The 18895-nt window shown below is 38.1% G+C and overlaps 1 protein-coding gene across 2 annotated transcripts in view; it reads left to right on the top strand.

Moving 5' to 3' along the window:
• Positions 1 to 18895, top strand: part of LOC106869329 (spatacsin) — a 110321-nt gene that overhangs the window by 36102 nt on the left and 55324 nt on the right. For both annotated transcript variants that reach the window (XM_052974099.2, XM_014915038.2), the window contains exons 18-25: positions 5308 to 5543; positions 7631 to 7739; positions 7830 to 7989; positions 10027 to 10222; positions 10810 to 10884; positions 16224 to 16372; positions 17938 to 18132; positions 18755 to 18865. In XM_052974099.2, the coding sequence (XP_052830059.2) occupies positions 5308 to 5543; positions 7631 to 7739; positions 7830 to 7989; positions 10027 to 10222; positions 10810 to 10884; positions 16224 to 16372; positions 17938 to 18132; positions 18755 to 18865 (1231 nt within the window). The remainder of the gene's footprint in view (positions 1 to 5307; positions 5544 to 7630; positions 7740 to 7829; positions 7990 to 10026; positions 10223 to 10809; positions 10885 to 16223; positions 16373 to 17937; positions 18133 to 18754; positions 18866 to 18895) is intronic.

Raw genomic sequence — 18895 nt, 5'->3', positions numbered from 1 at the left:
GAAACTGTATACGGTTCCAAAACCAAGCAGGTGTACAAGGTCCAACAGAACAAGAACAAGAGTCCTCAAAAGAACCATCAGCAGTCTTATTCCACAAACCAGGAGAAATGCTACCGATGTGGAAAGGCCCACAAAGCGACAGACTGTCCTTTCAGGGAAACCAAATGTCATTTTTGTGACAAAAAGGGACATTTGCAAGCGGTGTGTAGGAAAAAACATCAGCAACGCAATGGCCATTCACAAACTCCCGTGAAAAGAATCACAAAAGCTGAGCTAGTCAAGGCGATCCTAGGTGAAGTTTCCCTAGACACTCACAGTTTAATTGTGCCAGTAACAATCCAGAACAGACTGTTCACAATGGAATTGGACACTGCTACTACAGGCAATTTTGTTTCCTTGTCAGTCTGGAAACAACTTGGAAGACCAAAGCTGCAAGATGTCAAGCATCGCTATGAATCTGCCAGCAAGCACAACCTGCCTGTTCTAGGAACTTTCATGGGCCAAACCAAGGATCCAACAACTGGTAAACAGGATCTTATACCTTACATAGTCACCAAGATCTCTGATCTTAATTTGCTGGGTCGGAATGCTATCCAGACTCTGGGAATTTCCGTAGACACTGCTCTAGGTTTGAAAAGCATAGACAGCCAAGCCAAGAGGGATGGTGCAGAAGGGATATATCCAAAGACCTCAAGTGAGCCCTATGTTTCCCTGCAGCAAGATTGTCACAACATGTGTGATGAATTTCCAGATCTTTTCAAGCAAGAACTGGGATGTGTCAAGAACTTTGAACTGGAAGTGAAGTTCAAATCGGACACAACACCAGTCTTTCACAAGGCACGTCCGGTCCCATTTGCTCTTCGTGATGACCTGGCCAAAGGTTACGAAGAAGGCATCGCCAAGGGAATCTGGAAGCCAGTCCAGTTCAACGAATACGGAACGCCAGTGGTACCGATTCGTAAAGCACATGCTTCAAGCAACCTGAAGCCCAAACTACGGATTTGTGGTGACTACTCTGTGGGAATTAATGACCAACTTGCTGATCACCGTCATCCAATGCCACTCTCTGCTGAACTGATGCAGAAACTTGGAGGTGGATTCGGATATACAAAGATTGACCTTGCTGATGCCTATAATCAGATCAAGCTGGCTCCAGAGAGTCAACGCAGACTCGCACTCAGCACTCACCATGGAGTACTCCTGCAACAACGACTCCCTTTCGGAATCAAGTCAGCACCTGGTTACTTTCAGGAGATCATGGAAAACCTGACCCATGTTCTACCTGGAGTGGCCGTCTTCCAGGATGACATGCTTGTCAGTAGGAAAGATGCAAACAGTCACCTAAACAACTTAAAGTGTCTGCTCACACGTCTAAGCGACAATGGACTCAGATGTCGTCGTGAAAAGTGCCAGTTTGCACTACCCAGTGTAGAATACCTTGGACACATTTTGTCGGCTGAAGGGATCACTAAGGGATCCAAAGTCGAAGCAGTCTTAAAGATGCCATCTCCAACGAACGAATCAAGCTTGAAATCTTTCCTAGGTTCAGTTCAGTTTTATGGAAAGTTTATCCCAAACCTAGCCAGTATAGCAGAGCCACTCTATTGCCTTACAAAAAAGTCAACTATTTGGAAGGGGGGAGATGAGGAACAGTCAGCTTTTGATCACTTGAAAAATGTACTTTCATCGAGTCAAGTTCTGATACACTTCGATCCAAACAAAACTTTGGGACTGGCTTGTGACGCATCAAACGTTGGTATTGGAGCAGTCCTGTTTCACCGCTATCCTGATGGAAGCGAGCGCCCAATATCCAATATGTCCAAGACTCTCACTTCTGCACAGCGTAACTACAGTCAAATTCAAAAGGAAGCCCTAGCTATCATATTTGGCTTGCAGAAGTTTTACCAATATTTGTACGGTCGTAAATTCGTACTCGTGACTGATCACAAGCCACTGACATCACTATTCAGTCCGAGGAAAGGGACGCCACTTCTCGCTGCTAACAGACTAGCACGATGGGCCCTGTGGCTGAACCAGTTTGACTACACCATTGAATATCGGAAATCAGCAGATCATGGCAATGCTGATGCCCTCAGTCGCTTGCCATTCGGTGATGACAACGACTTTGACAGAAAGGAAAATGGTGAAGACATAGACATGGTGTGTGCCATCAAAGCTCTTAGTATTCAAGTCCAACCTGTGGATGCTAATGTCCTCCGTCAAGAGTCAGGGAATGATCCAGTGATATCAACAGTGATACGCTATGTCCGTGAAGGCTGGCCACCAAAGAACATGGAGATCAATGACGAAGTCAACAAGTTCCGTAAGTTATCAAACTCACTTAGTATCTGCCATGGATGCCTTATACATGGATCTAGAGTTGTGATTCCACATAGCTTGCAGCCAAAGATCCTCAATCTTCTGCATCTTGGACACTTTGGCATGGAACGCAAGAAACAACTAGCAAGAACTGCTGTTTATTGGCCTGGTATCGATGCTGCTATAGAGATAGCCAGTCGACGAAGTGATTCGTGTAACGAACATCAAAGGCAGCCATCTAAGCCTCCAGTTCACCCATGGATGTTACCAGAAAAGCCGTGGAGTCGCTTACACCTGGACCACGCAATAAATTTTATGGGTAGAGATTGGCTGGTGATCACAGATGCTTATTCCAAGTACCCATGCATTCATCCTACTTCCTCCACATCTTCCAAAGTCACTTTAAATCTGCTTGAGGAAGACTTTGCACACTTCGGATTTCCTCACACACTGGTCACCGATAACGCACCAACTTTTACGTCTGAGGAGTTCCAGAGCTGGTGCAAAGAACGTGGGATCACACACCTGACAGGGGCACCTTACCACCCAGCTACCAACGGAGCAGCGGAACGTTTGGTGCAAACCTTCAAACAAGCTCTGAGGAAGTCTTCTCTTCCGCCGACACGAGCACTTCAAGAATTCTTGATGCAGTACCGGAGAACACCAACATCCTGTGGATTCTCTCCAAGTGAACTTTTGAATAACCGGCAGATACGAACAAGGATTGATTCTCTGCTGCCATCGCCAGCACACATTGCTCAAGGCAAACAGTCTAAGGAAGCACATAAGTCTCAGGTGACTCCTGGCCCGGCTGATGTCGCTAAAGTTACCAGGCAGTACAAGGCCGGAGATCCTGTGTATGCACTATACTATGGACCTCGCCGAGACAAAGATCCTCGATGGGTACTAGCAATCATTAAGAAGTCATTGGGTACTCGCTGCTTTAACGTGAAGGTCATACCTCATGGCCCGATGTGGAGACGACACTGGGAACAGCTGCGACCGCGGTACACAACTGAGGAAGACAATGAACCTGGTGATGCAGAAAACACTGTATTTCAATTTGCAACAGATCACCCGATGGAGATCTCGGAAACTGTGCCACTAACTCAAAGACAAACCAGACCCAAGACCATGTTACCCGTTCCAGTGTATGGACCAGACAACCCAAGACGATCCAAGAGAACCCGTAAAACCCAAGAGAGACTTTGCTGTTGATACTTCTTGTGTAGCATCAATTTCAGTGGGGAGGTGTTATATGGACTGTTAGATATGTTATTCGTCTGACGTTCCGTGTGTCACCATGGTTCGTCTGAGTTCATTGTTTCATTGTTGTTGTCTTGTGTGACTGTCGTAGTAAAATGTCATTGATAGATATGGCGGACATGATTCTTGTTTATTCATAACGAACTTTGGGTGAGTGCGTTCTTTGTATGTAATTGAATAATAAATGTAATAATTAAATTGTACAACTCGTTGTGTTATCTCTGCGAGTCTCCCGAGGGAAATACAACAGCTAGATTCCTTTCAAATCATACTGAACCGTCTTAGGAAAAAGACACTTTGGATAATGTAGTCTGATGTTCATTTTGCAAAGACAGGATGGTCGCAATTGGAAAATTTTTCATCTTAGGTATTCTCAATCAGAGCTGACTTGCATCTAAACAGCAACAGATACTTTTCCTTTATAATTTTTATTTCTTTTCTAATCTCAGGGCTTCAGGTAACTTGATATTTTTTGAAACACTGAGTGAATGCAGTTGAACATAAATGTATCTGTTTGTGAAATGTCCTCTCTCAAACTATTTCCTCCCTTCACTCATATTCGTGTAATGTGTGTGTGTGCAATATTTGCACATATACTTTTGGGGAATATGCGCTTATTTTTCAATGTATACTTAATATTCTGTATCTTAATCATTTTAATCCTTTACTCTCTCCATGCTTGGGCATGTGTTCATGTGTGACTGCCTACATACACATTGTAACTATTGTTTTGCCTGAATGTTCATATACAGCAATTTCTCTAACCGTTATCCTTTGCCTCATTCTTCTCTCTTCTTTCTTTTTATCACTTTGTTATTGTTTCTTACTATCAACTCTTCTGCCTGGTTAATTCATCTCTAATTCTTTTTTTATTTCTTACTCTTCAGTATTTTTCACAAGCATCCATTTCACATTCTTTTTCTCTAATAAAATATCTTACTCAAAATGTTAGACTTCATAGTTCCTCACAGAAGACAAACTTATTAAATTTTACAAGTTTTATTATGACTGCATTAATCTACCACAATAGTAGATGTGCACGGTAGAGAGGAGAGTCTGAGTCTTTTTCATTTTGGTGTTTTACATTTCTGAATTAAAAAATTCTACTTGAGGTTAACTTTGCTTTTTATCTCTGAAGACAGTAGAATTAGCTCCAATAATGAAACATTGCAGATATTTAGGGTACAGGTTTGTTTCAATAGATTGAGCTAGTGAACCCAGGTACTTCCATGGCAAAACTTAGGTGGGTTTTACCAACCTGACTTGTCTACACCACATGCTGATGAAGCTTTTCACTGATACTCCAGTAGTTTATCAGGCATCCGTCTAATTTACTATGATCAGTTTTGAATACTCCCTTAACTCTTTTTATATTTATGAATGCTATGTTTTATTATTTATTATTATCATTAATATTATTATTTTTTGTTGTAAAGATTGTTTGCCAACATAACATGGTTTAGGACTAATGTTGCTGTAATTTAGCCCCAGGAGACATCGTCTCTAACTGGCTGTACAACACGATCTGTGTCCTTATATCTTATAGCCAGCTGGAGACAATGTCTCCTGGGGCTAAATTACAGCAACATTAGTCCTAAACCTGGACTGCCATGTTATGTTGGCAAACAATCTTTACTGCAAAGTATTGTTGCTGAATATCTCTTGTTGTGAGATTTAAAAATAGTAATTTTCTAATTTATTACTTTTTATTTTCTACTTTAGAGTGCAATATGCTTGTCAGATTGCCACCAAACTGGCTGTTAAGTATTTCAGTCAAGGCCAAGTGTCCGCATCATGTGCAGCTTTTGTAGAAATGCTTGGAGTTGATAGCATTTTGCTTCGTTTGTTGGTGAACATTGGTAATAAGATTGTCGCTTATAGAATGAACAAGCTGAAATCTTGGGGAGGCTCTGTTCAATGGAGAAAGGATTATAACCAGCAATTTGAGCAAGAAACAGGTATATATAATACATGTATAAATGAATGGCAAGTGCACAAGAGCTATCTTCACACATTCTAGCCACTTGGGATTACTAGTTCTGTGAAGTATAAGTATATATGGAGTTCTTTCAACAGTATACTGGTACCTCTGTAGTAAAGCACAATTATGTGTGTGTGTGTGTGTGTGTGTGTATTTATATGTATGTGTATCATCACCATCATCATCATCATCGTTTAACATCCGTTTTCCATGCTAGCATGGGTTGGATGATTGACTGAGGACTGGCGAACCAGATGGCTGCACTAGGCTCCAATCTGATCTGGCAGAGTTTCTACGGCTGGATGCCCTTCCTAACGCCAACCACTCCGAGAGTGTAGTGGGTGCTTTTACGTGCCACCGGCATGAGTGCCAGTAAGGTGACACTAGTAACGATCACACTCAAATGGTGCTTTTTTCATGCTACCAGCACGGAATCAGACATGCTCTGGCAGTGATCCCGCTCGAATGGTGCTGTTAGTGCTTCACTAGTACTGGTGCCAGTCATTGAATTTGGTTCAATTTCAATTTCACTTGCCCCAACAGGTATACGCAAGCATAATTTGGTGTCCAGTGAAGGAAGGTTAGCATGGGTGCCAGTCAAATTTCGTTTGATTTCGATTTTGGATAAGTGCAGTTACATCTTTGGCTGCACTGTATGGTAGACAGAAGAGATCTGGCATAGAAAAATGAGATTGAGAAAAGAATTGAGAGATGGGAGAAAAAATAGAGGGGGGTGAAGCTATAAAATATGTGTGACAGTCGTATGGATGAGAGAAGAGTGATAAAAGGATATGTGATAACAGAGACGGAGACAAGTAGTAGGGGAGGATGTGGAAGACAAAAGAGAGAGTTATTAGATGGAAGAGAGACTATGATAGAAACCAATTACCTGGGCTTCACTTCACACACAGACACACACACTTACCTGGTATGAATAGGCAGGTGGATTTCCTTACATACAGCAAATTGGCTGTCAGTACGGTCCTTTGTTATTTTCATGAGATTACGCAACCTAAGATCTGTCTTCACCACTTCATCCCATAGTGTGGCTTTTTATTAGACACTAAGGCTAGTTTGAATGAGATTTGACTGCTACTTCTACCATATTCAGTGACCCTGTAGAGGTTTCTTTAAAGCCTTATGCATTACAGAAGGTTATATGTATTGTAAAATAGTACATTACAGGTGTGTATGTATGTCATCATCATCATCATCATTTAACATCCATTTCCATGCTGGCTTGGGTTGGACGGTTTGTCTAGGGACTGGCAAGCCAGGAGGCCACACAAGGCTTCAATCTGATCTGGCAATGTTTCTACAGCTGGGTGCCCTTCCTAATTCCGACCACTCCGGGAGTGTAGAGGGTGCTTTTTACGTGCCACCGGCACAGGAGCCAGACGGGGCGAGGGGGCTGGCATTGACCACATTTGGATAGTGCTTTTTATGTGCCACCGGCACATAGGTATGTGTGTATATGTGTATATATCAATATCATCAGTTAACATCTGTCTTCTGTGTTAGCATGGCTTGGACATTTTGATAGGATCCAACGAATCAAGCTGGGTCAAGAGTAGCGAGGCTGAGAGAATATCTATCTTCTTACAAACTACATAGAATTAAAATAATTATCAAAAGCATGGCACTGTGTTCATATTCTATTTTAATTAGACTGTCTTGGCTCCCTACAATATGACTTTAGCATGATGTACATGTGCATCACATTACTTACATTGTATACTTCGGTCAAAGTGTAAACCCTTTAGATGTAAGTTTAAAGACATCTGTTCATTGTCAGCTGAAACAAAAGTTAATATTCAAGCAAGTTACTCTACATGATCAATTTGAACTAGCAAGATAATAGTTATTAATTCTATTTTGGCATTTGCTTCTGAAAAGTTTCATCTTTTGTTTAAACGTACTTAAATAATGTAAAGCACAAGTTCTCTCTCTCAGTTATTTCTTGTACCATTTGTACTTAATGAGGATATTGTCTCCAACTTAAGCTATATTTTCTGTCTGTTGCTGTAATTTGATACACTTTTTCCCATTGTGTTTTGTGATTAGGTCAGTTGTTAATGGGCTGCCTTAAACGAAAACGAAATTCAGCCTCAGAGCTGCTCAATACTTTAGAAGATGCTACTGAGTATGATATTGAAAAGGAAGAAGTTTCACCGTAAGTTTTATCATAGTAACCAGTTTACTTTCTTAAAAGTAACTATTTATTCAAGAATTTGTCTCTGATATTTTGTTTATCTATTTTCAGTTTTGGTTTTGAAGCAGGTCATTTATGGACGCAATCGATTCTATTGTGTTATCATCTTCATCTGCCTTACTCGACTAGATTTCTAGAGAATTGTGCCAAAACCAATAATTGGTTACCTTTCCTTTGGTTTGCACAGTTGCATCAATATCCCAAAGATCAGGTAAACATTTGTTTTTATTTTTTTTCATAATTCTTTTGGCTATAATGTCAGTTTTAGGAGAAACCTACAATTTGATATCTTTCATTTATACATTATCATCCTTTCATGGTTGATAAAATATGTACCAGTTGTGTACTGGGTTCGATGTAATCAACTAGTAGCCTTCCCAAAATTTCAAGCCCTGTACCTTTAGTAGAAAGGATTATTATTAACCCTTTCGATACCAACCTGGCTGAAACTGCCTCTGGCTCTATAGTACAAATGTCTTGTTTTCATAAGTTTTGAATGAAGATCTTCCATCAGTCACAATTTATGTTCCTAACGCTAGCTTAATGATAACTAAGTTATTTTACTAAATTCTTTGTTATATTTAAAATTAATTGACAGAAGCACATTGCATCTCAAAATGAACGCGGTAACAAAAGGGTTAAGGCGATAAATTCCTTAGCAATTGATTGGTCATTAAAATAAACTCAGCACATGGTTCATTTACGAAATCAAATAAATTTATGTAAAAAAAAAGAAGTCATTTACATGGTAGGTTATAGTTTGCTCACCAAGTATGTTCTCAATACTTGTGACATATCATTTATTTATATGATCATCATTATTATTATTAAAAAAAAACAGAAAAACCATTTCCACCAGCAGTTTCTTCTATATAATCTGTTTCCCATTCTAAAATGAGTTGGATGAGTCAGATTAGAGAACATCTCATTCTGTTGGTGGATGCCCATCCTAACATCAACCAGTTTACAGAGTATAATGAATGCATTATATCATAACACCAGCATTAGAAAGATTGTCATATCCTTGACAAGACTAAACAGTTCTCTTGTCTCTGTATTGTCCCTGCTCATTTGTCAACTACTTTACAGTATGTACAGGATACATTTTATGATGGCACTAGCATCAGTAAAGTTGCCTTGTACATGGCAAAGCTATATACCATCTATGATAGGGTTGTATGACCAGAGGTGAGTAAAAGTGTGAATGGAGAAGCTAAGTGATTAGAATGCAAAGGTGGTAGAGGAGGGAGTGAGTAAAGAATGTCGATATTAGAGGTAGTAATGAATGAAAGTCACAACATTGGTAAGGAATAATAAACAAATATGATACTAACTCTTGTACATAGACAGCTTGATTGGAATGTGTTGAGGTAGCATATGTCTGGTGACAGAATATGGGAATGTCTAAGGTGGCGAGCTGGCAGAAATGTTAATGCTTAGAGGTATTTCGTCTGCCGCTACGTTCTGAGTTCAAATTCCGCCGAGGTCGACTTTGCCTTTCATCCTTTTGCGGTCGATTTAATAAGTACCAGTTACATACTAGGGTCGATGTAATCAACTTAATCCGTTTGTTTGTCCCTTCTGTGTGTAGCCTCTTGTGGGCAGTAAAGAAATAAGAATATGGATGTGTCTAGTGCTATCTCTTCTTCCACAAATGCATGGTGCAATGAACAGAAGAGAGAGAATGTGTAGAGTGAGACAAGTGGGTTGGATGAATGCAGTGCCATCTCTGAACACCAAATGGCTATCATGGAATAGTTCTTTGCAGAGATCCACTTGGTTACTTAATTACATGGAAAGCATCATATAATGCATGGGATAGACAGTAAGTGAAGAAAGCTTGAGTGACAGAGATGAATGAGAGAGATCTGAGGGTATCAAAAGGATGGGAAGAGGAGGAGGTAGATGAAAACTTCTGGAAACGTATTAAGTAAGAAATCTAACTGTTGATACATGCATCTCCTAGTCACCATCATTGCTACCATTTCAACATTTGTTTCACCATACTTGCACAATGGATAAGGTCTTTTTTTCTTTTATTCCTGCCTCACATTTCTCATCAGTATATCGCTTTGTCATCTTCTTTTGTCGACCTCAAAAGGAAGAAAGACAAAGTTGGCCCCAGCAGCATTTGAACTCGGAACGTAAAGATGGAAGGAATACTGCTAAGCATTTTGTCCTTCGTGATAACGATTCTGCCAGCTCACTACCTTAACTGAGCTAAATATTATCATTTCATTCCTTTCAGCTTTTACAGTTAGTACCATGGTTTCCTAGTCCTCATCTTCGAGATCACATATTCTACATTGTAAATAATGCTCAAAACAATCTTTTCACGGAGACTGAAGAGACAACTACCAAAACTGACTTGGAAATAAAAAAACCTGCTACTAAAGCATTTCGTTATGGTTTTTATAGCAAAATAGGAGTAGCTTCTGACACAGGTTAGTCAATGCCTCTATTTATTAACTTTATCAATGTAATTTCTATATGCCGAGTTGGGTAAATCTGTAAATTTTACTCACCTGAAACTTTTCAATATTTGAAATGATGCCAATATTTTAAGACCCTGTGTGTAATGAAGATGACCAAAATAGTACACTAAATGATGTGCCAGATTTTTGTTTCATTCTGCAAGGTTTTAAGCTTAAATCCTATTGGCATCAGTGTTGTTCTTCAAACATCAGAAGATTTATCTGCAAAAAGTACCACCAATATATTAAGACCAATTCTACCATCTTGAGGGTTTATCTATAGACAAATTAATACATTTTAAATCCAGATAAATCAATATTTAAACAGATATTTATTAACTTTTTTAATTGTCCCTAGTGTCTTTTTGTAAAGGTTTATTCCCCTTAATGTTTTTTTTTATTGTTTTTCTCTGCCATTTTAGCTATAAAATATTGTAACTGTGCTCATTTCACATGCGAATAATATTTTAATTAAGTATTTGGAATGTCTGTCTTTATTTTGAGCTTATGATATATTTATTCCACAATTATAGTTATATAATTTCTATGCATTTTAGGGCAAAGCAGTTCTGATGAAGATGATGCTTTAATAATCAATTCAAACAAAGAAGAAAATAAAGAGACTAATCAGGGTAAGAATATTTTGGTCATTTCTATTTTATAGATTTTTGAGATATCTTTATCTAGTCATTTGGTGTTAATTTGTTCTTGATTTGTTGGGGGCCAAGCTAATACGCTTTGAACAGAGACCTTGAAAACATACAAATGCTATACTTTACAATGTATGATGGTCCCATGGTAACCCAGTTTATATAAAATATCCAAAGCTTCATCATAAAAGTTAGGATTCCTCTTCAGATTTAGAAAATATTTCAGCCTTCATCAGTTCCCTCCCTCTAACTATGATCTCATTGGAGTACTGCTCACATTTGTGTAATAGTAATGCAATAAACTGACCAAGCAATGCAATAATGTTATTTTTACACTCCTGATGAACAGCATAGAGTTACAAGCTATGTCTTGTAGCTTTGTGTTGTTGAAGTAGTGAAATAAAATATTCCCTTACTTGGAAAGCAGGAATGAATTGGCAGCAAGATGAGTATCAGGCCATAAAATATTGTCTGAAATAAGTATTCATCAAATCTATGCAAGTGTTAAAAAAAAACAAACAAACAAAAGAAACTCAGGCGTAATACAATGAATGTTACTTCTACCATTGCTGTTAATATCAAAATACCGACTAGTACTGTTTTATAAAAAATTTCATTTTAGTCTGTACTTGACATATTCACATTTCTAGAGGTTAATATCTGTATTTTCATTAACACCTGATATCCCCCTTTCATATCATGATTCTCTTACACTGTTAACTTTCCTGACTTTTGTACATAATTCTATGTACTGTACATGCACCTTTGATGAGTTGTACTGCACTTGAGCACTGTACACAATAATTTCATTACTTTTATTATTATTATGATGTGTGGAAAGCAATGTTCCTCAACATACCCATTACTTTCCACACATAATAACACTGTTACATTGAACAAATGCCAACTTTCAGAAATATTTACATATTTGGTGATTGGTGAATTAATTTCTTGAGGAGAATTCATTGAAGTTTAATAACTGGGAGAGTAATTATTATCAATAAAAACAATGGTATTAGTACTAGATTTCTTTGTGTTTCTTACTGAACTGGAGTTTTTGCTAGCATTATGAAAATAATAGCTTCTATCAGGTTTTGAAATTTTATGCTAGCATCCAAATGACTGTCATTTGAGATGTTGGTTTTAATAATCCAACAATCATTCTTGCTATTCCCCAGCTGTAAATTTGCTTTGAATTTTTACTTTGATGCAATTGGTGCAGGTAATGTTACCAATATCCTAATACTTTGCAAACGTTTCCTATCATTCACTTCTGTTTTTCACACAATGATACATTCCAGTTTCTTCGAGATGGAAAAGCCAATCTTGCTTAAAATTGTAGCAAGTTTTCTGATTCTTGGATTCCCCTGTTTCTTTGGACATTTTCTTTATGATTATAACAGAATGTTATCCAGATGTGAAAACAGTTTTAAAAACAATTAGTCATTATTACTGTCTAACTTTGCCATTTTGATGGTTTCTTAGAAATAGCTGTTTAGGAACTGTTATATGCTGATGACCTTGCTCTTATTGCAAAGTCTTTGGCAGAATCGGAGAAGAAAGACCAAAGGTTTTGTTAATAAGAAAGATAAAACTCTTTTTTGATCAGGTAAATGGCCCTGCTCAATATGTAGGAAAAGAGTTGGAAGAAATTCCATTCACTGCACCCAGTGTAAACTAGGGACACAGAAGAGGTGCAGTGGAATCACAGGTAGATTAATAGATGAAGTAGTCGTATATGGCAGATGTGCAAGAACAATAAGCACTAAGAGCACACGGGACTTAGATTCTATTAAATGCCCAGGAGGCTCTCTTGGGGTTGTAGATAGTTTCTGTTACCTAGGTGACCAAATGAGCAATGGTGGAGGATGTTCTGAAAGTATTGGTTTTAGAATAAGAATTTGGTGGAGGAAGTTCAGAGAGCCATTACCTCTGTTGGCAACAAAAGGACTCTCTCTCTCAGAGTGAAAGGAAGACTATACGATGCTTGTGTGCAAACGGCTATACTCCATGGTAGTGAGACATGGGCTCTAAATGCAGAAGACATGCATAGACTGGAGAGAAATGAAGGTAGCATGCTCTGTTGGATGTGCAACATCAGTGTGCATGTATGACAAAGTGCAAATGTATTGAGAGAAAATTTGGCATAAGAGGAATCAAATGTAGCATGCAAGAGAGAAGTCTACGTTGGTTTGGACATGTGATGCGTATGAATGAGGACAGCTGCATAAAGAAGTGCTGATCATTGAAAGTGGATGGTACCCATGGAAGAGGGTGACCCAGGAAGACATGGGATGAAGTGGTAAGGACTGATCTCAGGATGTTGGGCCTCATGGAGGAAATGACAATGGACTGAGATTCTGGTGACATGAGGTTCTTGAGAAGACCCATCCACATCAGTGAAACTGAGTTCTAGAAGTGTTGTGTGCCCCACCCACACTTAAGAAGAAAACCTCTCACACATCTACCACAACAAACCAAACTACATCTCTCTACATCTCTTTTCTTCCTTGCATTACCACTTCATACATTGTGCTTACCTCCCACTCCCCAATCCTGTTCTCTTGGCTCTGTCTCACTGTATCATTGGCATTTGCTAGCCCCCGACCTGCGTGTTCCACCCATATGTAATAAGCATACTTTTCACTCACCCTACCTCAACAAAACAATCTACATCTCCACATCTCTTCTTCATATTTCCTCCTTCATACACAATGCCTAGCTCTCACTCCCCAATCCTGTCCTCATGGCCTTGTTCCTCTCTATCATTACTATTTGGTAGCCCAACCGACTCTATATATACCCAGGTTTTCACCACTCCCCACTCTCATATCACGCTTCCTCGCTATATCCTGCCACTTGTGCTATGACATTTGAACCTCAAGGGTTCGAACCCTGGCACTTGCCACCATCCCTATCTCTCTCTCTCTTCCTTTACTCAAACATCCCATTTATATTCTGATCCCTGTCCTTTTCGAGTATGCCCGGCACTTTGCCACTATCATCTATCCTGCTGTTTCCTCACTCTCTCGCTCCTTCTCCCGCATTTCCCTCAGGTTGGGTAACCAAGTATTTCTTTTGCAGCAGTACACCTGTTTCTGTCTTCATTTCAGATCTCTTCCCCCACCAGCTGGGTAACCTTGTACGTCCTCTATAACAAGACACCTGTTTTTGTCTCTGTCTCACTATAACTTTTCATCATCTGACACAAGAGCACCTCCTCCTAAGCTCCCTCCCCTCTCAAAAGAGATTTTTTTTTTTTGTCTTGCAAGTACTTGGTCACCCTGTCAGTGCAGGTGCTACTTAAAAGCACCCAGTCCACACTGTAAAATGGTTGGCATTTGAAAGGACATCCAGCTGTAAAAGCCTTGCCAAAACTGACCTTGCCTGTGCTTGTGCCATATAAAAAGCACCAAGTCCACTCTGCTGAATGGCTGATGTTAGGAAGGACATCCACCTGTAAAAGCCTTGCCAAAACTGACCTTGCCTGTGCTTGTGCCATATAAAAAGCACTAAGTCCACTCTGCTGAATGGTTGGTGTCAGGAAGGACATCCAGCTGTAAAAATCCTGCCAAAACAGTCACAGAAGTCTGGTGCAGGCTTCTGCCTGGCTGGCTCCAGTCAAACCATCCCACCCATGCCAGCATGAGAGGTGAACATTAAGCGATGATAATGATGATGACTCATGTACAATGACATCATTATTTGGGGGGAAATCCTCAATTTTGGGAAGAAACACAAATGGTAATAAAAACGGTTGTAATTTGTAATGAGTAAAAAGATTTTGATGTGCATAGTATCAATATAAGGAATGTGCAGCCATAGACCTATGCCGAATAGAGGGAACACAAGGGATTGATCAAGACTTTTGCTCATGATGGCATGCAGGAGATCAAACATGTAACCCTTATGGTTCCAAAGTGAATTTCTTAACCACACAGCCCTGCTTGCATTAATGAATTTCTATATTTTCTGAAATTTCATTAAATTGATTTTATTGGAATTATAGGCTCAAGCAATGGTGTGTGGTTAACAAGTTTGCTTTCCAACCACATGGCCTTGGGTTCAGTTCTGTCTTGTGTGTCTTCTACTGTAGCTCTTGGCTAGCCAAAATCTTGTGAATCAATCGAGAAATGGAAACTAACTGATATTTGTATGTATTTATTTGTGTGAGTGAGTTCAGATTTCCTTTGTCTTCCCTGATTGTAAACAATAGTTTCATTAATGGTGTCATATATTCTTGCAGTTCACTGTGAAAACATATCCAGGTTTCTTGACTTGTCTTGATATATTGTATATGAACTTTGTAAATAAAAGGGCAACATTTGTATAATGTTGCTTGTTTCCAGTTATCTGAAGTCTGCATAGTAGAACCAGGGCTGGTCTTAGGCACGCTAGCAGCAAAGGAAATAAACAGCCATAAAGTGATATTTGTCAATTAAATGCGTAGATAATCTCAGTTAACCAAGGCTTTTCAACTTACTATATATGTGAAACCCTATCATAGTTGTACTTTTAGTTTGCAGCGTGTTCTCTTGAGATATTTTACCTGAGCCATAATGTGTGCAGAATATATGATTTCAACTGATTCAGTCTGCCTCACTTATTCCATATCACAGCTGAATTTCCCTGTGGGGAAAGTAATAACACTGCAGGTCACACTTGTTCTTCAACTCTGCTGAGGGTCAGATATAGACGGAAATGTGTGTTTTAGGAACATCTGCTATTTTGATTGCAAAATTCTTCGTTAGTATTTTATTACTCTTTATTAATATGGATCTGAGACACATTATTAGATTCTGATGATAATTTGACCAACATAAAGTTAAATATCAAATAAACTAAGTTTGACCAACATACTGGACATTTTACATGTATCTAATCTGTAAAAATATGCAAGTATAGTTTACTCAGGTCAGATGGAACTCATTAAAGTTGATTTTCTACAGTCAAATGCTGTTTCTGTTGCTATCCCTTACTTATTGTCAAGCAAGGAAATATTTTCCCTTGACCTGACATTTTCATGGAAGATGGTTAATGAATGACAACATTTGTATAATGGTAATGCTTGTTTAGAACTATCTTGTGATGTCAAGCAAGGACTTGTACACATACACACACACGCACCTATATGATGGACTTTCAGTCTCGACCTATCAAATCTACTCACAAGGCATTGGTTGGTCCAGAGGCATAGTAACTGCTACACGATGGGACTGAATGTGAAACCATGTGGTTGGGAAGCAAACTTCTTAACCATGTAACCATATAATAAATGCTTTTGTTCAAACAAAATGCTAATAGTTTTAATCCATTTTCAGAATTTGATCTTAACCCTATGTCTGCTCCTGAAGATGTTTTCAGAGTAATTTTTTCTGCCCAAGCAAGTCGGAGTGTTTGGAAAAGTCTTTTGTCATATGGCATTGCGTTACGCAATCCCTTGTTCACAGAACTAGCAGCTTGTCAAAGAGTGAGTATCTTTTTTGGTATTTGGTACCATTCATCATAAGAACAAACATTCTGCAGAGGACTTACTATTGCATTTAAAAACATTTCCACAATATAAGCTCACACTAAATCACATTATAGTACTGAAAAAATAATGAAGTTGCTAAAGTTTTAATCTGCAGTTTTGACGTTAAGATCGTCAAAATTCCTAAGTAATGATTTCTAATTAGGCTACATAGAACACATTAGATCTACTGTTTCTGTTTGAAATTATTGAATTTTTATATCCTATTTTTCAATCTTATAGAAGGAATTGGAAAAATAGACCAAGTAACTTCATTGTCGGGTCAATTATGAAATGTAGAGCACTTAAAAACAAAATAATTTTGAGTAAACTATAAACTCTGGTCTCTTTGTAAAATTATTACAAGAAATATATATATACATACACAAAGAGTGGGGGAGAGAGAGAGAAACAGTTACACTCTCAGTATAATTTTATCATTGAATTCAAAAGTTGTGTATAACATCTGGTGATCTGTTATTTTGGTGGGTCAAATTTCTGTTTCACTTCACTAAAATTACTGATATTTTTGAGAAATCTATAATAAATATAGTAGTCGAGTACTTTCATTTTACACAAACACATTAATATTCTAGGCTTTTACATTGAGACAATGACTTGGCTGTTTTACATCAAAATATAGTTATTTTCCCAGTTGAATGGATTTTTATTTCTGGCATCGAAGTTAATATTGTAGGATTTAGAATATCATTGTAGTTTATGAACTGTCAACATTACATTATAAATAATACTAGCAAATATCCACTGCACTACAGTGGTCTCCACTGGCATTAATTTGCAAAGACAGTGATTTTTAACAATGTGATTCACACTGAAGTTGGTCCTTACAAATAAGAAAGAAGCTGGAAATATTTAGGGAAGAGAAAATGAGAAATTATGATGTTTTTACTGCTTCTGACATTGTAAAATATCCCTACTTCAGACCTGATTAAACAGACCTCTAATATTCACTCAGGTATAATGCAAGAAATTTAATATCAAAAATATACCAAGCTCTAACATGGAGAGTGGTATTACATTCAAGTGTAAAAATTAAGTACAGCAACAAACTTGTGAAAATGAAGATATCATAGGCAGCAACATCATCATCATCATTTAACGTCTGTTGTCCATGCTGGCATGGGTTGGACAGTTTGACCAGGGCTGGCAAGTTGGAAGGCTGCACCAGACTCCAGTTGTCTGTTTTGGCATGGTTTCTACAGCTGGATGCCTTTCCTAATGCCAACCATTCTGTTAGAAAGGACATCCAGTTGTAGAAACCATGCCAGGACAGACAGGAATCTAGTGCAGCCTTTCAGCTTGCCAGCCCTGGTCAAACCGTCCAACCCATAGTGAGGCAAAAAAAAAACATTGGGTAATATTATTTAAAGTGTCAAAACTGTGGACATGTTTTAGTCTTAATAAAATATAATCAGCAAACCCACTTTTATCATTGAATAAGTCTTCAGCTTACATTAACCATAGCATAATTTTGCCGTTTCTTATGATTTTCCTCTCTGTAGGAAGCTAACATTCTCAGTTGCTTGTGTGGTTGGTTGATTGCTGTTATGAACGATCTTCAGCATCAACACTTCCTGAAGCAACATGTTTTGCCTGTTACCAAGTGGAACTTGAAAGATTTACGTGAACTTACTGAAATATTCATCAGAAACAAATGGTTAGCTAATCTAACAGTTGGATTTGCTATTTTCCAAACAGTAAGTACACAGTTTTCCTTAGCCTTGATTTTCAAACAATATTGTGATGTACTAGATTAGGGCCTTAGATTGTACAACTGTTGACTTTTTTTTTTTCTAGTCTAGCAAAATTATGTAAACAAAATGCTTGGAGTTTGTCAGTGGCATTCAAGTAACATGCTGGAAACATGGTCAGAATCATTTGATCAGTGGCACTTTGCAAAATCTGCTGGCATGTTTATATGTTACATTGCTATTAAATAATTTTTCTGAAATTTTATATATTTTTACAAGGAAGGAATTATTTTATTTAAATCTGATACCTTTTTTTTTTCATATTTAAGTGTATTTTCTAGTGTACCACAAACCACTTAACAGTGAACTGAGTACATTTTATTGAGCCCTCAATACTTGAGAGATGGTCTGTGGGAGGACTAAAATATCTCCTCTACTCTGTATTAGAGTTATGATCCTTCTAGATGGGTTGCCTGTGAAGTAACTGTGGGGGGGGTTCCACATACAAAATGGCATAATTTTTTTAATGTTATTAATTGATAATTTTTTTTATTTATAGTTTGTTTCCCTTTGTAAGATATGTGGTCTTCATCAACTACATTATCTGTCCTGTTTTCTTTTTCTACAGGACACACCTATGGCATTCTTCCTAAAATTCCTTCACTGTTGTCTGGAGAAATATGATTATGCAGAAGCTCAGATTTATCTGGAAAGTTTTAAACACTCTGTTCTATATAAAGTAAGTTCCTTTTCTTTCATATTGATTCTT

This window comes from Octopus bimaculoides, chromosome 16 (genome assembly GCF_046866305.1).
Source record: "Octopus bimaculoides isolate indiv1 chromosome 16, ASM4686630v1, whole genome shotgun sequence".
NCBI classification, from domain to species: domain Eukaryota; kingdom Metazoa; phylum Mollusca; class Cephalopoda; order Octopoda; family Octopodidae; genus Octopus; species Octopus bimaculoides.
This window is presented reverse-complemented; position numbering and strand designations above follow the sequence as displayed.